This window comes from Bufo gargarizans, chromosome 6 (genome assembly GCF_014858855.1).
Source record: "Bufo gargarizans isolate SCDJY-AF-19 chromosome 6, ASM1485885v1, whole genome shotgun sequence".
NCBI classification, from domain to species: Eukaryota; Metazoa; Chordata; class Amphibia; order Anura; family Bufonidae; genus Bufo; species Bufo gargarizans.
In genome coordinates, this window is record NC_058085.1 from 349953995 (window position 1) to 349976821 (window position 22827).

General features: G+C 45.4%; 1 protein-coding gene across 1 annotated transcript in view; it reads right to left on the bottom strand.

Moving 5' to 3' along the window:
- The window catches only part of LOC122940825 (alpha-2-macroglobulin-like), a 154347-nt gene that overhangs the window by 113308 nt on the left and 18212 nt on the right, over positions 1-22827 (bottom strand). The window contains exons 6-12 of the mRNA XM_044297611.1: positions 22303-22456; positions 21742-21826; positions 20615-20729; positions 18905-19019; positions 11768-11877; positions 11492-11659; positions 8760-8996 (exon numbers count right to left, since the gene is read on the bottom strand). Coding sequence (XP_044153546.1) covers positions 8760-8996; positions 11492-11659; positions 11768-11877; positions 18905-19019; positions 20615-20729; positions 21742-21826; positions 22303-22456 — 984 coding nt within the window. The remainder of the gene's footprint in view (positions 1-8759; positions 8997-11491; positions 11660-11767; positions 11878-18904; positions 19020-20614; positions 20730-21741; positions 21827-22302; positions 22457-22827) is intronic.

Sequence of the window (22827 nt, forward strand, 5' to 3'; positions counted from 1 at the left end):
CCGGAATCACGGGAAGAACTCACGTGGTGGATCGACAACCTGGAAGCGTGGAACGGCATGGCGATTTTCGGTCTCTAACCCGAATTCACTGTCGAGTCGGACGCGAGTCTTCACAGTTGGGGTGCTCACTGCAACGAGAGCTCCACGGGCGGCCGGTGGGCCGCAGATGAGCCACACCTACATATCAATGCGTTGGAGCTTCTTGTCGGGTCCTTCGCCATTCAGAGTTTCACCACCGGGATTGCTCAGGTGTGCATCCGTTTGCGGATGGACAATGTCTCTGCCGTGCGCTACATCAACCGGTTGGGAGGAACACGTTTGGCAACCTTGGCTCGGTTGGCGAAGGATTTCTGATCGTTTTGTCTTTCCAGGGAGGTCATGGTTCAGGCGGAATATCTCCCGGGACTTCACAACAGTCGGGCTGAGTGGAGCTCACGCTACCTTACAGACAGCAGCGATTGGATGCTGGCACCAGAGACCTTCTCCGAGTTATTCGGGAGCTGGGGTCCGTTTGCTATAGACCTCTTTGCTTCGCGTCTCAATACCCAACTTCCAAGTTTTTTCAGCTGGCGCCCGGATCCGGCGGAGAAGGCAGTGGACGCATTCCTTCGGCCCTGATCCGAGTCTCTTATGTATGCGTTCCCTCCATTTGCGATGATCCTGAGGACGCTGTTGCACGCTCGTCGTCAGCTGGCCGAGTTGGTGGTGGTGGTTCCCTTTTGGGGGACTCAAGCTTGGTTTCCGTCTCTCCTAGGCCTCCTGATAGATGTTCCTCTTCTTCTCCCGAATCGTGTGGATCTCTTCCAGGACCCTCAGGGATTTCACCACCCGCTCCTGTCGACGGATCCCTGCGACTGATCGCGTGCCGGATCTCAGGACGCCCGGAGAGGTTGACGATATTTCGGAGGCGACTAGACGCCTTTTGGACAATGCGTGGGCTCCCGGCACCAGAAAATCTTATCGGGCAGCCTGGCGATCTTGGTCTGGCTGGTGCGTGGAACGGGACTTGGATCCCTTTTCGGCCCCTTAACCCATCTTTTGCGGTTTCTTACCTCCCTTTTTGAGGCGGGTAAGGCTTATTGGACTATTAATTTGTTCTGGTCTGCTATTTCTTCTACGCATCAGGGTTTTGATGGTGTTCTTGCGGGTCAGCACCCTTCCGTGTGTCGTTTGCTTTGCGGCTCCCACATGTCTCGTCCTCCCCGTCCTAGTTTTACGACGACTTGGGATGTATCTTCTGTTTTGTCTTTCCTATCCAATTGGCCAGGAAATTCGGATCTCTCGTTACGGCAGTTGTCTGCCAAATTGCTGGTTTATTTTTTTGTCTCATATCCTATAAACGGGTCTCGGATGTTCGGGCTCTTGATCACGACGCCAGATCATTTACTCCTGAAGAGGTCACCTTCAACATCTCCAGGCGTACGAAGACCAACATTAGGTCTGTATCTTATCCATCTTTTCTATCTTCGCCGGTTCATTGTCCGGTGGCTTGTTTGAAGGAGTACAAATCCCGGACGCGTGCCTAATGATCGTCTTCGGTTCCTCAACTCTTTTTGTCTATTCGGCATCCGTTCGGTCCTGTGTCCAGCCCTACTCTTGCTCGCTGGATGAAGTGGGTGATGTCCTTGGCAGGAGTAGATACCTCAATTTTTACCGTGCATTCCGCTAGGGGCGCATTTGCTACCGCCTTAGCCGTTTCGAGGGCACGGTTGGAGGATATTCTGCGTCTTGCGGACTGGTCTTCGGCCTCAACATTCAGGGAGTTTTATTTCAGGCCGCCTCCACATTTGTTTTCAGCTCAACTTTAAACTTAGCGATAGGAGTCTCCGTGTCTTGCTGTAAAACTACATGATTTTCCTAGTCTATGAAAGTCATCCTTTTATTTTAAGACATGGAGGCGAGTATTGCCCACCCTGTTGTTCCCTCCCTTGTGATTTATATTAGAGTTTTCTGCAGTTATCAGTTTTGATTGCATGCTCTGTTTGCAAAGTTTGCTTCTTATGATTCTTCTAGTGGGATCGCGTATGAATTGCGCTGTATGCTCCTGCCCATTATTTAATCTGGCTATGTTTTGTCTTTTCCTTTCAGGTGGAAGTTGAGTCTCTTCGTGCTTCAGTTGCTCTTGTCGGGTTATAGCCACGTTGGCTTTCGTGAAGATATTCAAGTGGATCTGAGCTGACCGTGTTCGTTACAGGTGTTCAAGTGGATCCGATACTCGCCTCCGTGTCTTTACTCGCCTCCGTGTCTTTAATAAAACCATGACTTTATGTCATAGACTAGGAAAATCATGTAGTTATAATTACAATTATATTTCAAACTGCTCAGCTCCTCCTGTTCTATAAATTGACTGTGGTAGATTAGATAGCATTTTTAATATGACTGGTTCCATTTAGAGGCATTACCCCATCTCACTGTCTTACCTCCTTTGATATTTTTGTGCTTGCTATTTCCTGGATATTGAGCCAGATTGATGGTCACGTCTCTTACCTGGTGCATACATGCTTTGGATGCTGCCAATAACATTTTTTTAGAAGCATCAGGGTTTAGCAGCTGTGCGAGCTCTGCAGTTCTGTTGAACAGCTTTGCCCTCAAGATGTCCCAAAGAACTCAGTGGAGCTGCATACTGTTGTGGATTTGTTGCGGATGCAAGGCAGGTGATGTAGGTTCAGTGGTTGGTAGATGGTGGTGGAGTCAGTGACCAGGCCAGTTGTAGAACATAGGCAAGCAGTGGCGTACCGCCCATAGAGGCAGACCACGCCACTGCTATGGGGCCTGCGGCACTGGGGGGCCCGTAGCGCAGATAAGGCCCCGCCCACTGATGACCAGCAGTCCCGAATCCCGCGTCGGCGTCCCGAATCCCGCGCAGGCGCAGTGCCGGCGATTGCCTGCGCCTGCGCTCTGATAATACGGCTGAGGGCAACAGCTTCAACATCGTCACTGGGCATGCGCGGGATTTGGGACGCCGACGAGAGGAGGATCGGGTGTTTCAGAGTGCAGCGCTGAGGAGGGGGGCGGGTGTCTAGGACTTAGCCGCGCCTCTGGGAGGCGATTCAGCTAAATGATGGAGGCGTTAGTAGTTTTCATATTTAGGCGGGCACGGCCCTAATCAGAGGGGCACCGTGGAGAAAGAAAAACGCCCCTCTGGGCTCCAGTCCGGCTTACAGCAAGAATCGATTTTTAGAAGAAAGGACAAGACTGACATGGAAAAGAAGAACACAGATGGAAAAAAGGTACTTTATTAAACATGGATCCATGAGTACCTTTTTTCCATCTGTCTTGTTCTTTGGATTGTGAGTCTTGTCATTTCTTCAAAAAATCGATTGTTATGATATGTAAATGACGCTGTAAGGAGCCCAGAGGGGCGTTATTCTTTCTCCACTGTGCCCAGGAACGCCCCTCTGAAGTGCCGTGCCCGGCTAAATTTGAAAACTAATAACGCCTCCAAGTTCATCTAAATCGCCTCCCAAATCCGATCCTCCTCTCGCTGGCATCCCAAATCCCGCGCAGGCGCAGTGCCGGCGATTGCCTGCGCTATGATAAGATGACTGACGGCACTGCGCCTGCGCGGGATTTGGGATGCCGGCGAGAGGAGGATCGGGGTGTTTGCCGCAGAGCGCGGCACTGAGGAGGGGGGTGTTGAGCACTTAGCCGCGCCTCTGGGAGGCGATTTAGATGAACTTGGAGGCGTTATTAGTTTTCAAACTTAGCCGGGCACGGCACTTCAGAGGGGCGTTCCTGGGCACCGTGGAGAAAGAATAACGCCCCTCTGGGCTCCTTACAGCTTCATTTACATATCATAAGAATCGATTTTTTGAAGACATGACAAGACTCACAATCAAAAGAACAAGACAGATGGAAAACAGGTAATCTGTTAAACATGGATTCATGAAAAAAAAATTGGGGGTAAATTGCTAGTGACAGATTCCCTTTAAGGCTACTTTCACACTTGCGTTCAGAGCGGATCCGTCTGGTGTCTGCACAGACGGATCCGCACCTATAATGCAAACGCTTAGATCCGTTCAGAACGGATCCGTTTGCATTAACATGAACAAAAAAAAAACAACATTTTTTTTTTGTTCATGATAGTGCAAACGGATCCGTTTTGACTTTACATTGAAAGTCAATGGGGGACGGATCCGTTTGAAAATTGAGCCATATTGTGTCAACTTCAAACGGATCCGTCCCCATTGACTTACATTGTAAGTCTGGACGGATCCGTTTGCCTCCGCACGGCCAGGTGGACACCCGAACGCTGCAAGCAGCGTTCAAGTGTCCGCCTGCTGAGCGGAGGACAGACGGAGCCATACTGATGCATTCTGAGCGGATCCGCATCCACTCAGAATGCATTAGGGCTGGACGGATCCGTTCGGTGCCGCTTGTGAGAGCCTTCAAACAGAACTCACAAGCGGAGACCCGAACGCAAGTGTGAAAGTAGCCTAACATGGCACCCCAAATAAGGAGACCTGCAGGCTGCAGCAGATATCCCATGTGACAGGTCACCCCCAGGAAACCCCTAACAGTTTCTGTAGGTCATGTATAAATTTATTTAATGGGGGTGTGGCATGGGAGGAGCAAAGTCAGGAAGTGGGAGGGGCCATGGTGGGTAGTGGGCGGGGTTAAGGGGCCCAATTCAGATTTTTGCTATGGGGCCCAGTGATTCCTATGTACGCCTCTGTAGGCAAGTCTCTCTTTACTAAAGTGCAGAATGGGAGTTGTAGTACATCCAGTAGTATTAAACACTGTTCAAAACAATTCAAAGTGCAAATCTTCCCAGATAGCATTGTTTGGATTTAAGCAAGGATGGGGGTTGTAGTACTCCTCCTTTCTATGTTTCCAAAATCTCTTTCTGCAGAAACTAAAGCTGGCAATAAAGTTCTTGCAATGAAAATGTGACTATATTTCCCAGCTGAGAGGCACAGGATTAGGGTCCATTAACACGTCCGCAACGTGTTTTGCGGATCCACAAAACACAGACAGCGGCAATGTGCGTTCCGCATTTTGCGGACCGCACATTGTTGGCACTAATAGAATAGGACATATTCTATTTTTTTGGAGTGGGAACGGAATTGCGGACCCGGAAGCGCAGGTCCGCATTTCCATGTCTGGGCAGCACATCGTGCTGCCCCATAGAAATGAATGGGTCCGAAATTCCGTTCCGCAAAATGCAGAACGAAACTGCGGACGTGTGAATGGACCCTTAGGATGAGGACCAGACTGTCCAACTGTGAAAAGTGCATTAGTATTGTCCCTCTCGCAGTAAAGTCTCCGTCAGCCTTAAAAAGCAAATACCTTATACACTCCAATGCTCAGCCATGCAGAATCAGGACCTTCTAGGTTCTTTCTTTCTCTCTCTGGTGTACTGTAAAGTAGGGATGGCTTTCTTGATGTACACATATCAGTGATTTTCTGGGACGTAGGCCTAGTCCTCTGAGGAGTGAGCACATGTAGCTTCTACCACTTCCTCAGTTAACACACTACTGGGGGTGGAGATAAGTCTATCTCCAAGATTTCTACAAGGCCTGAGTCAGGGTAGTTAACCCCTTGCAGATCCATACAAAACCATATTGACTAATACAATGAATTCAAGTTTATTAATTAATATCATTCAGCAAAAACAAATTGCAAATACCCGATTCGGGGACACTGCATCGTACTTTACGGTATCTAGTGTACAGCTAACTACCATTACTACTGCATGTATATTGCTTTCTACCATACTAATGTACTGTACTGCTCTCTGCCCATACTAGATGCATGGTACTGCCCTCTAACTGTATTGCATGTACTGCACTGCTCTGTACCTGTAATACATGTACTGCACTCTATTTGCACCACATGTCTCTACCTGTACTACATGTATTGTACTTACCTTTACCTGTCCTACATGTACTGTACTGCACTCTACTAGTACTTTATGTACTGTGATGCTCTGTACCTGTACTGTATGAATTCTAATGCACAAATCCATAAATGATCCGCAGCACTCCTTACAGTTTCTAAGCACCAAGTGTGTTTATTCGCCAAAAAGCATCATAACAGAGCGATGTTTCGACTCTAGTGAGTCTTTTTCAAGGCCTGTCGGCATTCATCATTAAGTGTTCGTGCCTGGCAAGACCACTTACTGTTATCTCACATATACACTCACCTAAAGAATTATTAGGAACACCATACTAATACGGTGTTGGACCCCCTTTTTGCCTTCAGAACTGCCTTAATTCTACGTGGCATTGATTCAACAAGGTGCTGATAGCATTCTTTAGAAAGGTTGGCCCATATTGATAGGATAGCATCTTGCAGTTGATGGAGATTTGAGGGATGCACATCCAGGGCACGAAGCTCCCGTTCCACCACATCCCAAAGATGCTCTATTGGGTTGAGATCTGGTGACTGTGGGGGCCATTTTAGTACAGTGAACTCATTGTCATGTTCAAGAAACCAATTTGAAATGATTCAAGCTTTGTGACATGGTGCATTATCCTGCTGTAAGTAGCCATCAGAGGATGGGTACATGGTGGTCGTGAAGAGATGGACATGGTCAGAAACAATGTTCAGGTAGCCGTGGCATTTAAACGATGGCCAATTGGCACTAAGGGGCCTAAAGTGTGCCCAGAAAACATCCCCAACACCATTACACCACCACCACCAGCCTGCACAGTGGCAACAAGGCAATTTACGCCAAATTCAGACTCTACCATTTGAATGTCTCAACAGAAATCGAGACTCATCAGACCAGGCAACATTTTTCCAGTCTTCAACAGTCCAATTTTGGTGAGCTCGTGCAAATTGTAGCCTCTTTTTCCTATTTGTAGTGGAGATGAGTGGGACCCAGTGGGGTCTTCTGCTGTTGTAGCCCATCCGCCTCAAGGTTGTGCATGTTGTGGCTTCACAAATGCTTTGCTGCATACCTCGGTTGTAACGAGTGGTTATTTCAGTCAACGTTGCTCTTCTATCAGCTTGAATCAGTCGGCCCATTCTCCTCTGACCTCTAGTATAAACAAGGCATTTTCGCCCACAGGACTGCCGCATACTGGATGTTTTTCCCTTTTCACACCATTCTTTGTAAACCCTAGAAATGGTTGTGTGTGAAAATCCCAGTAACTGAGCAGATTGTGAAATACTCAGACCGGCCCGTCTGGCACCAACAACCATGCCACACTCAAAATTGCTTAAATCACCTTTCTTTCCCATTCTGACATTCAGTTTGGAGTTCAGGAGATTGTCTTGACCAGGACCACAACCCTACATGCATTGAAGCACTGCCTTGTGATTGGTTGACTAGATAATCGCATTAATGAGAAATAGAACAGGTGTTCCTAATAATTCTTTAGGTGAGTGTATATTCCTATTATAATAGCCAAATTTACCACTCTAACTCCTCCCACAGTTTTTACAATACATAGACAGTAATATACCAAAACGTGCAGATTGTTCCTGATTGGTGTGCTATTATTTTGTGGAACAATTTGCCGAATGGTTCACAAAATATTAGCATTTTTATGGCGAAATTGGTCTCATAGGAATGAATGTCGGAATGTTCAAAACTAGACTGGGAGCTGACAAAAGCTAGAGTGTGAGCTGAAAAATCAGGACATGATTTCTAAACTGCCACCACTCCCTAAGCCATAGTCCTGATAGTTTTCACAATATGACCATTTGCTTGCAACTCACGCCGCTCATTGACATTCAATAAAACTCCACTCTAGCCACCTTAAATTTGAAGGGCAATCTCTAAACTGCGACTGTGCCTTCATTTTTAATATTTCAGAGACATACTATGCATCAAAATGTAGGTCTGGGTCTTGTGATTCTCACAATATAAAGCTCTTTGCTGTAGAATTTATAATTTGTAAACTACAACCATTTGAAGATGGCAACCGACAGTGAAGTGAGTAAGTTGGAGCAATTTGTTTCAAACCGCTCTTCTCTGCCCTTGCTGTAGAGTGAGTTGCCATAGGAACCCAGGTGTGTGAGCAGCCAGCAGTGACAAAAGCTAGAGTGTGAGCTGAAAGACATGATTTCTAAACTGCCACCACTCCCTCATTTTCAAGCCCACCTACACAAATCGGCTGCTAATGTTTTTATAAATGTATGTTTTAATGTAACTGTGAAGCACTTTGGGAAACAATATTGCAATTTAATGTGCTATATAAATAAATAAAAGTTGAAATGCATTTCTCACTCTATCAAGCTTGTCATGTGCACTTTTTAAATTTCATCAATCAATTGGTTAGTCTAATGTTTACTATCTTTCCTCACTCCAAACACTCCACACAGTTACTCTGCCCACTCTATAAAGTTACTCTGCCCAGTCCAACCTATCCACAGATACTCCAGCCACCCTAACCACACAACAGTTACTCAAGCCACTCCACGCAGTTACTCCGCCCACTCCAGTTGTAGACTACTGGTGGAGGCAAGAACACTTCACACAATTTCCCCATAAATTGTAGCTTTTCTAGTTATTTATGTCAGAATATTTACTGCCATAGATTTCAGTCTGGCGCATGGACTGCTGGAAAGGCATTTAATAAATGATGAGGCCTGCTCCACTGTCAAAAATGAAATGCTTCCTCCAGCAATGCAGGTCCTATCACGCCGGTCTTAATAAATCAGGGCCTTAGTATTTGGATCCAAAGAGTTAGGTCCCATGTTATATTTTCTAGCTAATATGGTTGTTCCATTAAATCCTGATGCAGCTGGTATGGTAAAAATAATGCAAACATTTATTACTGAAATACCCATCTTCCCTTGGTACTCACCAGATAATGTAAATGAAGATGGCTGCCTCCTTCCTGTAGTTCTTTTTGTTTGATGATATAATCAACCTTCACTTCTTGCTGCCCATCACATGGGAGGATAGCACCCGGAGAATGGATCTTAATAAAGCTGCTAATATGAGATCTAAAAGGTGATAATTTCAGGTGTGCAAACACATTGCTGGGAACTTTGGAGTCAGACTGATCAGGAGGTGTGTAGTCGGTTTGGTTTACAGTGGCCTGGAAGAAAAGTAATAAAACTGTTAGATCTCTAGACATTCCTTCAGATCCAGCTCTAAGTTTCCTTAAGAAACAAAGTTTGCCTTATCATATTTCTTTGGCTTGGCTTATCATCTATATTTTTACCAGTTAAAAGCAGATTCTTAAAAATATTATCTTAAATTTTTTTATTTTATTATTCAATTATTACATTTTTCTATTTCCTGCACATGTTTGGGGGCAGCTACTTTACCTAAACTCTACCTGTTCTAAAAGGAGCAGTTCAGAGATTTGTATTACTGCAGCTTCATGGACATGACTTCTATAGGTGGGGATGGCGGGCATGCTTTGTGGCTTGTGCAGAGGCCATTATGCAGGGAGGGGAGGAGGTAAGCCAAGCCCTTGACCTGTTCTAAATGGTGAATCCTGTGTTATCTGTCTTCACCTATATAATTGTAACATTTCAAAATAATAAATAAATCTGCCTGTGATGATAATGAAGTGACTGCTGAGAAGTGATCTCTACATAATGTGTCTGCATATTATTATACATATTATTGAGGCTTTGTGGCCAATTTCAGGATTTTATTTTACAAAATATACAGTGGGATGCAAAAGTTTGGGCAACCTTGTTAATCGTCATGATTTTCCTGTATAAATCGTTGGTTGTTACGATAAAAAATGTCAGTTAAATATATCATATAGGAGACACACACAGTTATATTTGAGAAGTGAAATGAAGTTTATTGGATTTACAGAAAGTGTGCTATAATTGTTTAAACAAAATTAGGCATGGTGCATACATTTGGGCACTGTTGTCATTTTATTGATTCCAAAACCTTTAGAACTAATTATTGGAACTCAAATTGGCTTGGTAAGCTCAGTGACCCCTGACCTACATACACAGGTGAATCCAATTATGAGAAAGAGTATTTAAGAGGGTCAATTGTAAGTTTCCCTCCTCTTCTGAAGAGTAGCAACATTGGGGTCTCAAAACAACTCTCAAATGACCTGAAGACAAAGATTGTTCACCATCATGGTTTAGGGGAAGGATACAGAAAGCTGTCTCAGAGATTTCAGCTGTCTGTTTCCACAGTTAGGAACATATTGAGGAAATGGAATACCACAGGCTGAGTTCAAGTTAAGTCTCGAAGTGGCAGACGAAGAAAAATCTCGGATAGACAGAAGCGACGAATGGTGAGAACAGTCAGAGTCAACCCACAGACCAAGACCTACAACATCATCTTGCTGCAGATGGAGTCACTGTGCATCGTTCAACCATTCGGCGCACGTTACACAAGGAGATGCTGTATGCGAGAGTGATGCAGAGGAAGCCTTTTCTCCGCCCACAGCACAAAAAGTGCCACTTGAGGTGGGCTAAAGAACATTTGGACAAGCCAGCTTCATTTTGGAATAAGGTGCTGTGGACTGATGAAACTAAAATTGAGTTATTTGGCTATAACAAGGGGCGTTATGCATGGAGGAAAAAGAACACAGCATTCCAAGAAAAACACCCGCTACCTACAGTAAAATATGGTGGTGGTTCCATCATGCTGTGGGGCTGTGTGGTCAGTGCAGGGACTGGGAATCTTGTCAAAGTTGAGGGACGCATGGATTCCACACAGTATCAGCAGATTCTGGAGACCAATGTCCAGGAATCAGTGACAAAACTGAAGCTGCGCCGGGGCTGGATCTTTCAACAAGACAACAACCCTAAACACTGCTCAAAATCCACTAAAGGCATTTATGCAGAGGAACAAGTACAATGTTCTGGAATGGCCATCTCAGTCCCCAGACCTGAACATAATTGAAAATCTGTGGTGTGACTTAAAGAGAGCTGTTCCTGCTCGGAAGCCATCAAACCTGAATAAACTAAAGATGTTTTGTAAAGAGGAATGGTCCAAAATACCTTCAACCAGAATCCAGACTCTCATTGGAACCTACAGAAAGCGTTTAGAGTCTGTAATTTCTGCGAAAGAAAGATCTACTAAATATTGATTTCATTTATTTTTTGTGGTGCCCAAATTTATGCACCTGCCTAATTTTGTTTAAACAATTATAGCACACTTTCTGTAAATCCAATAAACTTCATTTCACTTCTCAAATATCACTGTGTGTGTCTCCTATATGATATATTTAACTGACATTTTTATCGTAACAACCAACGAGTTATACAAGGAAATCATGACGATTTGTTGCCCAAACTTTCGCATCCCACTGTAGATGAAAACATCGAAAACACAACACAATACAATACATTTCTTTTAAAGGTCATCAGTGAGCGGGGAAGTGAAATATGTAAAATATGGAAGACAAGAGACTATAAGGAATGAATAGTATTAGATAAAACAAAGGAAGGAGGGAGTAGCATTTTTTGTTCTCATGATGTAGCTGCTTTCATTGTCAGTTTTCGTTAATATAGAGACTTGTATTTACTTGATGGGTCACTGGTAGATGGATATTTACTTTATTGCTTAAGCAAAGAAATAGAAATAAATGGAACAACTGGAACATACTGTGAAAGATACACTGCCCTTCCAGTCAGTAGTATCGTCTATATTGAAGGAAGCTATTCCATCCGGGCCTGTCACCAGGGTTTTGACTATTGTGTCAAGTTTAGAGTTATAAGTGAGGAGGACTTGTTTTCCTGGGATGACGGTGTCACTGGCATCCGATACTTTAACCTATAATTGAATGATAGAGGTGGTAAGCAGCAAATTGTTCACAACATTGATAGTGGACGAGGTGTTGAAGAGATCACTTGAGTAAAGATGTGATGTAGTGTAAGTCACCTGGATTCTCATTGGGATTCCTGGCTTGTAAGTGGTGTCGGACCCAAAAATATTGACTTTAATATTTTCATCTAAGATACTGGTGTCAGTTGTTGTCGATAACTCAATTCCTATATGAAGAAGGAACATTCATTAGTTATAACAAAAAAACAGGCAGAAGACATCTCAAGATGTTTACAATGGCAAGATGGACCATAGGGCAAGCAAAATGTTAATTGCAATCAAACTAACATTTTAAAGGGCTTAAAAAAATACGCCTGTATGTATATCTATTTAGGGCTTTTAGCTATTATAAAATAAGGTTCCATCCTCATCTCCTGGTCTAGCATAACCAGCTTGGCCATGAATCACATTATTGGCAATTTATTTGAGTGGACTACAGCAGTGGTCCCCAACCTTTTTTGCTCCAAGGACCAGTTTCATGCAAGACAATTTTCCCAGGGACCTGGTGGGGTGTGGGGGGGTTATGGGCTGGGACTTAGGTGATGGGTGGGTCTTAGGGGGGCGCTGGTCGGCACTGACTGATTCACGTGCATAACAAAACACAAGGTGCAAAATAAAATATATAACACTATATAACGATTACATCTATTACATTGATATCTCCCTGCCTTTATTTCAGGCTGACATGGTAACTATATCTGAATTGTCTGCACAAAACTGACTAGGGTCTAATGGCCACTGGTCTCTGCTGTACTGGTCTCTTCTGCACTGGTCTTTGCTGCACTGGTCTCTGCTGCACTGGTCTCTGCTGTACTGGTCTCTGCTGCACTGGTCTCTGCTGCACTGGTCTCTGCTGCACTGGTCTCTGCTGCACAGGGCTCTGCTGCACTGGGCTCTGCTGCACTGGGCTCTGCTGCACTGGTCTCTGCTGCACTGGTCTCTGCTGCACTGGTCTCTGCTGTACTGGTCTCTGCTGCACTGGTCTCTGCTGCACTGGTCTCTGCTGCACTGGTCTCTGCTGCACTGGGCTCTGCTGCACCGGTCTCTGCTGCACTGGGCTCTGCTGCACTGCTGATATTTTCAAGGTGACATGGAAGAGGAACTGCAGGTCATTCTCTTGCTCACTCCCTTAGATACTAGCTAAAACTGGATGCCGACAAGCCCCCCCCTCGGGCCGTCATGTTTATTTCCATTGGTGGGGCAGTGGGACCTAACCAATCCCTCCCTCACAAGCCCCATTTCAGCATTTGCATTGGTGGGGCAGTGGGCCTAACCAATCCCTGCCTCACTAGCCCTTTTCAAGCATTTTGGTGGCAGTGGCTGGCCGGCATCACAGTTGGAAGGAAGGAACTCTCTCCTTCCTTCCCGCTGTACAGTACAGCCGGGCGCTGTGTGTGATGTGCGCGTTGGGCATGAATGTGCCTGGCGTCTCCGCTCCTTTGTATTGCCGTGGCCCGGCAAACAATCTTCCAGGGCCAGGTTCTGGGTTGCGGCCTGGCGTTTGGGGACCGCTGGACTACAGTACATGTAATACTACAATTCACAAGACAAGCCCTCTGTTATTTAAAGAGAAAAATATCTATCACCTATCCACAGGTGATGAGACCCTCCGCAGATCCCAAAAGCATGGGGTTGCCAAGTCCTCTCTCCGAATGAAGTGGTAGTACGCATGTCACTCCACTTTATATACCCAGCATACATAACTTGTTCCTTTAGTAGAATAGCATAGGTGCTGACTGACTCTCCGTGTGATAAAAAAGACATCACAATCTATTGATTAAAAAATAATCTTTTGATAAAAAAAGGGGTTGTAGCCAGTTAAAAAATGTAAGGGAATTTGTCACCAGTTTTCTGCTGCTAGGTTCTAACAGCTCCAGCACATGCCAATGAGTCCCTATAGTTTATAACCATATGAATCAGCGGCAGATGGGTGGGATAAGTGAGAAGCTCATGAATATCAGGACTTGTTCGGTATGCACTTGAGCTGTTTAGTGGAAGATTTTATCAAAACAATTGGGTCAATCAAACAAAGTGACCCAGAATTTCGCTATGGAGACCTGTGAGTATTTGCCCTTAGTTAGGACACTATAAAACTGGTGATTGATTCCCTTTAAAGAAAGCACCTATGTGATCACCCGTTGCTCTTATTCTTATATTTACCAGGTCTCCAGTGGTCTCTATTTCCCGGTCCTGTTTCAATAAGAATTTCTAGCTCAGCCAATCACTGGCCGCAGCAGAGACCTGCCTCAAGCAGTGACCTGCATGTTGATATAGGACCAGGAAGTAGAGACAAGCAGAGATATGGAAGCATCGGCAGGATATTGCACAGTCCAAAATATTTTCCCTTCTGAATGACGTTGTGGACTCTGCACCTTTTGGAGAACTGATGGCTTGTGCGCACTTATCCAACGGCGCAGAAGCTGAACGTTGCTGGTTCTGCAGTCCCTCCATTTCCAAGTGGTGGACTCTGCCACTTTCAGAGAACTGATGGCTTGTGCCGAGCCGAGGTGGAGAGTCCCAAGCCATAATTTGTTTGCCAAAAAGGCTGTACCAGCTCTACACAAATATGTAGAACAGAAGGTGGGACAGTCCTTGATCCTGTCGGTGTCCTGTGGTTCCTGCACAGCCAAACCAGCAACTTGGCCAGGTGTTCCCGCTTCCGCCTCAACGTTCTCACGCCGTTGGTCTTGCTACAATGTCTGCCTCTGCCTCCTCATCCTTCACTGTGTCCTCAGCCTCCACTGCAGGGATAATTCACAGTGCTCCTCCAGCATACCACATGTGCAGGGCACGGCGGTGTCACGCTATTTTGCATCTCGCTTGCCTAGGCGAATGAAGTCACACAGGGGAGAAACTGCTCCGTGTCCTTCATCAATAAATCGAATCCTGGCTTTCTCCGCAAAAATTCACATGGTGACCGACAACGGAAGAACATTGTGTCGGCGCTGCGTCAAGGAGGGCTGAGCCATGCGCCCTGCATGGCACACGTGTTCAATCTGGTTGTCAAGCGGTTCCTGAAGTCTTCCACCCATCTGCAAGACATCCTAAAAATGGCCAGGAAATGTTGCATGCACTTCAGCCACTCGTACACCGCAAAGCACACCCTTCTTGAGCTTCAGCGGCAGAACGGCATCCCCTAACATAGGCTGATATTCGATGTTTCCACCCGTTCGAATTCTACCCTCCATATGTTGGACCGACTGTACGAACAGAGAAAGGCCACAAATGATTTCCTGATGATCCAAGCGGACAGGAGTACTCCCCTGTGTAACTTTGATGTCAGCCAGTGGCAGCTCATGCATGACACCTGCCGTTTTCTCAGGCTCTTTGAGGAGGCCACGTTATTTGTCAGTCGCCTGGACTATGGGATGAACAATGTTATTCCACTGCTTCATGTACTGGAACAGATGCTGGTAAATCTGGATGGTCAAGGGACTGGAGACATGGCGCCTAGAGGCCGCAGCTTGAGCATGCCTGGTCTAGATCATCCATGGTGTCACACCAACACTTTGACAAAAGAGACCGGTTTCTTCTGGCTACTATTCTGATGCTGCCACCCACCTGATGCCACACATCTGATGCCAAGTGCTCCTTCTGTCACCCACCATCTTCAGAGGGTACTGGTATTGCCACCCACCTTCACACAATGTCACCTTGCCACTCTGTGGCCTCCTGATGCTGCTGCCACCTCCACACTATGTCACCTTTCCACTCTTTGGCCTCCTGATGCTGTTGCCACCTCCACACTATCTCACCTTGCCACTCTGAGGCCTCCTCATGCTGCTGCCACCTCCAGACTCTGTCATTGTGCCACTCAGTGGCCTCCTGATGCTGCTGCCACCTCCACATTATGTCACCTTGCCACTCTTTGGCCTCCTGATGCTGCTGCCACCTCCACACTATGTCACCTTGCCACTCTGTGGCCTCCTGATGCTGCTGCCACTTCCAGACTTTGACATTATGCCACTCTGCGGCCTCCTCATGCTGCTGCCACCTCCAGACTCTGTCATTGTGCCACTATGTGGTCTGCTCATGCTGCTGCCACCTCCAGACTCTGTCATTGTGCCACTCTGTGGCCTCCTCATGCTGCAGCCACCTCCAGACTCTGTCATTGTGCCACTCTGTGGTCTGCTCATGCCGCTGCCACCTCCAAGCTCTGTAACTGTGCCACTCTGCGGCCTATTCATGCTGCAACCACCTCTAGACTGTGTTATTGTGCCACTCTGCAGCATCCTCATGCTGCAGCCACTTCCAGACTGTGTTATTGTGCCACTCTGTGGCCTCCTCATGCTGCAGCCACCTCCACACTCTGTAATTGTGCCACTCTGCGACCTCCTAATGCTGCTGCCACCTCCAGACTCTGTTATTTGCTACTCTGTGGCCTCCTAATGCTGCTGCCACCTCCAGTCTCTGTCTTTATGCCACTCTGTGGTCTCCTCATGCTGCTGCCACCTCCAGACTCTGTCATTGGGCCACTCTGTGTGTCTCCTCATGCTGCTGCCACTTCCACACTGTCATTGTGCCACTCTGTGGCCTCCTCATGCTGATTTCACCTCACCACTATGTCATAGGGCCACTCATTCATGACGGCCACTATTTTGCCTTTTGGCCTGGCTGACATCATCATTTTTTTTACCTTTCTTCTGATCTCTCAGAAGGAAGGAAAAATGAGACGCACAACGGATCCTGTCTGTGTAGCAGCTGTAAGTCCTGTATAGTCCTATCAGAATTGGCTTGTGATTTGGTAGCCAAAAGCAGGAGTGGGTACAAAACACAGAAGACATGCAAAGATTTCATTCATGAGTCATCTCTGTTTTGGATCCACTCCTGTTTTTTTTTTGGGCATTAGCAATACTGATGGATTACTGACCAAATGCTGACCGAGTGAAGGCGGATGCTCAACAAACAAGATACGTTTTTTGGGGGGTTATTGTTCCGATGGATTAGAGGAAGGGCAAAATAATCAGTGACGTCAACACAAACTTACTGCTGACACCCTCTCCACTCTGTCGAGGGGCTCTACTTGTATAAGCATTTAATAGAACAGTTTCTGTAGACATCAATGTTGAATCCGCTGACGACGGTGTAAAAGGAGTGCGCTTCTTCTAGGTGCTAACAATAACCTGTAAGGTTGAGTTCACACTTGAGTTATTTGGTCAGTTTTAGCCCCATGACTGCCCAAATAAGTGAAGTGTGGAGGGCCGCAGGTTGAGCATGCCTGGTCTAGATCATCCATGGTGCCACACCAACACTTTGACAAAAGAGACCGGTTTCTTCTGGCTACTATTCTGATGCTGCCACCCACCTGATGCCACACATCTGATGCCAAGTGCTCCTTCTGTCACCCACCATCTTCAGATGGTACTGGTATTGCCACCCACCTTCACACTATGTCACCTTGCCACTCTGTGGCCTCCTGATGCTGCTGCCACCTCCACACTATGTCACCTTGCCACTCTTTGGCCTCCCGATGCTGCTGCCACCTCCACACTATGTCACCTTGCCACTCTGCGGCCTCCTCATGCTGCTGCCACCTCCAGACTCTGTCATTGTGCCACTCTGTAGTCTGCTCATGCTGCTGCCACCTCCACACTATGTCACCTTGCCACTCTGTGGGCTCCTGATCCTGCTGCCACTTCCGGACTTTGACATTATGCCACTCTGCGGCCTCCTCATGCTGCTGCCACCTCCAGACTCTGTCATTGTGCCACTCTGTGGTCTTGTAATGTTGTAATGTTTTCCAAGTATGTCTTTAAAAGGGGTGGTCGTTTTTTTTTTTTGTTTTTTTTTGCATGAGCGCTGCCTTCTCTGCTCTGTTTACCTGCTCATCACTGCAAATGCTACGGCGGGCAGGTGAACAGAACAGAGAAAGCAGCTCTCATATGAGCGCTGCCCTCTCTTCAAACAGCTGGGAGCACAGAGGGCATTACTAATGTGAAGGGGGCACAATGGGCATTTCTACTATGGAGGAGGCACAGAGCCAGAGGGCATTACTACAATGAAGGGGGCACAGTGGGAATTATTAGTGTGAAAGGGGCACAGTGGACATTATTACTGTGAAGGGGGCACAATAGGGATTTCTACTATGGAGGGGGCACAGAGGGCATTATTAGCACAGTGGGCATTACTACTATTAAGGGGGCACAATGGGCATTATTACTGCGAATGGGGCAAAATGGGCATTATTACTATGAAGGGGACACAATGGGGAATATTACTGTGAAGGGGGCCCAGAGAGGACATTACAACTCTGAAAGGAGCACAGAGAAGGCATAACTACTGTGAGAGGGCACAATATGGGCATAACTACTGTGAGGGGGCACACTTCTGTACAAAACTACTGTGAAGGTTGTACAATGAGGGCAATACTACTGTGAGGGGTCCAACTTTTTTAAAGTTTTGGAGGGGTGCCAGAGAAAGGGCCCGCCCCCGGGTGCCAAACACCCTAGGCACGCCACTGCCGGTGAATCGAGTTTTTTTTTTAATTCGCTCAACTCTAAGTATGTACCTTACCTAATTGGCTGTGGTGCTTACGCAATGGTTCTGCACATCATAGCTAGCCTTCAGCAATGAAAATATAGAATGATGAGAGCCAAATAGAAATGAAGTGTGAAGAAATAAAGGCACCATTTTTGGGATCTGAAGCAAACTTTTCATTGATTGAAATACTGAAGATATTCAATTAAAGGGGTTCTGCAGTTTGTTTAAACTGATGATCTATCCTCTGGATAGATCATCAGCATCTGATCGGCGGGGGTCCGACACCCGGGACCTCCGCCAATCAGCTGTTTGAGAAGGCAGCGGCGCTCTAGCAGCGGCGCTCTAGCAGCGCCGCGGCCTTCTCACTGTTTACCGCTGGCCCAGTGACGTCACGACTAGTATCAAAATGCCTGGGCAGGGCTAAGCTCCATTGAAGTGAACAGAGCTTATCCGCGCCCAGGCCAGTTGATACTAGTCGTGACATCACTGGGCGAGCGGTAAACAGTGAGAAGGCCGCGGCGCTGCTGCCTTCTCAAACAGCTGATCGTCGGGGGTCCTGGGTGTCGTACCCCCGCCGATCAGATGTTGATGATCTATCCAGAGGATAGATCATCAGTTTAAACGAACTGCAGAACCCCTTTTAAGTTTGTTCAACTGTATAAGTTGTAATATTAATAATAATAATAATAATGATAATAATAATATGCATACAACCTGTCCCCTCCTCTGTAATGGTTGCTGTCCCAAGCAATTTCATCTGCAGTCTTCTTCTGTGTAGGTGAAAGGTATCCAGTGGCACTTGCACAGTTGAACATCCTGAGATATCCAGCTAGTTAAGACACAAATGATTACAGAATTACAATGGATGGTGTATATGCTACATAAGCTCCTTAAATACACAAAGAATCAAAGATGCAATGAAACAGAAATTAACATGGCACCGAAAATGTGAACATTCTGCCTATATGTTCAGGGTTATCAAGCTAAAGGATCATGTGTGTTACAGATACTGACTGTAGAACCACCGTGCCAACCAATGGATTTGGCTTTGGCCTAAACCTAAAGGCATTACCCTGGCAGCTCCCTGGTTTTTGCCCTTTAACACCTGTACAGGGATTTAGTCTTTGCTGCAAGGAACGCATGAGGCTGCTACTACTTGGAATAGTCTCCGTGTGGTTGACTGCTGGTCTATGTGGGTCAGAGACACCATTGCAAAGCACCAAGGGATCAGGCAAAACTGTAGAATTTGTGCGACTCGGTAAAACAGTCCAAAGTTTAGGGCTTGCAGCACAAGTATGGTGAACAGGCATGGTCAGATCAGGCAGCAAAGAGTCAGAATCCGAGAATCAGGCAGAGGTCAGTACACGGGCAGACAAGCGGATTATGGCACCTTTGCAAGATTTAGCAAGCTAGTGAAACCTATTACTCAAGCAATGGGTGAAACAGATCAAAGGGGAATTAACTCTTGAGGTACCTCAAGGTGATGTGAGGTTCGCAGAATAATATCCCAAATACACACAGGAAACCGGCGCTCAAGACAGCTGCCAAAGTGACAAACATAGGTTTAATGGGGCAGTGCTTTCTGTATCCATATGTCTGTTCCGCAAAAAGATAGAATATGTCTGCAGAATGCCGACCATGGACCTATCAAAGTCAAAGAGGTCTACAAGAAAATGCGGATGGCGTATGGACCACATCCATATTTTGTGGATCTGCAAAATGGATACGGCCGTGTGCATGAGGCCTTACACCAATAGGGATATAATGCAGTAAATATGAGATATGTTCTCCCTGTGTTTGCGTAGGTTTCCTTTGGGTTCTCGGGTTTCCTCGCACACTCAAAAGACATACTGATTGAGACCTTAGATTGTGAGCCCCATTGGGGACATTGGATGCTAATGTCTGTAAAGCGCTGCGGAATATAGTAGCGCTATATAAGTGCATAGAATAAATAAAATAAATAAATATATACATCTCAAGAGAGAATGCGTCCACCTGTGGCCTGATATATATCAGCTGTTAACTGTTGATTATCTCATTGTTGCAATAGAGCTATATTTCTATTGGTACCAAAATTGCAGTGGTATAGACACAATGGCCAATTGTAGAAATATTAGAATTGTGGTTGACTGTAGAAGACCCAGCTATTCACTTAAATCCATGGTGAAGACAAACAATCTTATTGTTGATAAGCTATATAAAAGCTAATTAATGTATGTATGGAAAGGATAATAGCACATGAAGAATCTGTGGCTCTTTACCCACTGTAACTGGTCGGCGGGCACAGCCTCACAATGTTACACCACACACTCGTTAATTTAACACAAATACATTGCAATAGATAAGGGTGAGCTGTTTACATAAGTTGTTTTTGTGATCACATTATCTTTACAAAGTTCCTGCTACTTTTTCAATACAACTTACTTCTCCTGTGAAGTCTACACAAGGAACATCAGGACTCGGGGTATAATAGTAAGGAACCTTCGATCGACATACTTGAATCTTATAATTACCCTTCACTGGTTTCCCATAGGTGTACCTAATGGAGTAGAGACAGATCATATGATCAGATAAAAAAAAAAAAAAGACCTCTCCAGATTTTGTTTATAAAAAGCAAAATAATGAGAATTCTGGGGGGGATCATGTGTATGAAGGTCAGTCATTACCTAGGATTTTTTGGCCAGGGTGCAATGTACGCGGTTCCCATCTTAAGGATGGTGGAAGGAATCAGGTGGATGCAGATGTGACTTGTAACAGTGATTTTAATGATCTTATGTGGACTAACAATCTTGGCTACAGAGTTCACACAATTATTCCTTCTCGAGATACCTGAGGATAGACCATCAATATTTGATTCGTGGAGGTCGAGGGATCAACAACCTTCGGCAGTCCAGCTTTTCTGAAACTACAACTCCCAGAATGCTCTGTTAACTTCTGTGGGATTTAGAAGAACAGCCGAGCATGTTGCATGCTGGGAGTTGTAGTTTTACGGCAGCTGGAGTACCGAAAGTTGCCAATACCTGTCCTATACCCTCAGTGATCAGCTGTTCTGCAATAACTGCAGTAGCTCCGCTACCGACTGTAGGAGCAGCGCTGCAGTAACTAGCTCCGTCCACTACAGAAATGGTGCGGTGTACTGGAGCTACTGCAGGGTAGGTGGTGATCGGAGGTGGTGCAGGGGGTCGGACTATCGGTGTTGATCGGATATTGATGGCCTCTCCTGTGAATAGACAATCAATATTAAAGTACCCCTTTAAAGTACTGTTTGTCTTTGTCAATATGAATGCTTCAATATTAGATTTTAGATGTTATTAGATATCACTTATGTAAAGGTATAGAATAGAGTTTTGATCCAGTCTGATCACCATTTGGGATCTCTCCCCCCCCCCCCCCCCGGCTCTTATCCCCATCTTCTCCCATACCTTGGATGAACTTGATGGTCATGTGTCTTTTTTGAGCTGTACTATGTAACTATCTAGATGATGTTACTATATTTGTCTTACATTATATTCCAGAATGATTTACAGTCGGATAGGTAACATTTATTTTACCTGCCACACAATTGTAATGTGCATTTCTCATCAGTGATGACAACGGCTTTGGAAAAATGAAGGGTGACCTCAAATTTTGGCAGAACTGCAAAGACATATATCAGAAAAGTCTGAGGAATTCAGAAATAATAATTGGAAGACATTGTCACCTCTCCTGGCATGTCTGTTATAGTAAACACTGGCATTCCCCATGTAGTAACAATTCTGGAACTTCTCTTCATAGACCATTGTGTTGTTCCTCTGTTATTCCCTCTTAGTATTTAGGAATAAATTGGTAACTGGGTGTTACCTTTCCACCTTTTCAAAGGGGTGTGTCTCTACACAGTATGACACTGGCATCACTGATTGGACAGCATCAGATGTGCAGGGACACACCCCCAACTATTAACACACATTTGTAACTTATATGACTTATATAACATAGAAACAACTTAATGCAGTGTTATAAAAATGATGCTCCATAATTAATACCTTATGAAAAGTAGAAGTATTTACTAGAATAGACATGCTAGGAGAGCCTATGGCCATTTTACGTCACTTTCTTAGAATACACCTTTTTACCATATTCTTCCACACTGAATGTATGGACCTTGTCCTTTACGTGGATCGAATATTCTCCTAGCAGAGGCTCCGAAGAGAGAGGGAGGGAGAGCTCAGCAATTCCCTGACTGAGGCTGACATTTAGCCACTGTCCGATTAGGTTCTTCTCTGGATCCTGAAACATAGAAAATCAAATCCATTATAGAGAAGTTTTTAACCTACAGTTGTCTACCTCTTGTAAGACTACCACTCTCAACATACAGGCAAGAGTGTACACAGATCTCACAGGGCCCCATAGCAAAACTTAGTATGGACCTCGTGCCCACCCAATATTCTGGTACTTGTGCATCAATCATTCCCAGGCAATGCAGAATGCATTAAGCAGAAGAAATTTTAATTACATTTTTTTTTAATTGTATTAAAAAAAGTTGCACCTAGCCTCACTGAACTCTATGACAGTAAAAGGGAACAGGTGATTCATAAATATGGCACTAATTCTAAACACCAAATAAAAAAAAAAAAATATGTACACCAGACAACTAGCAT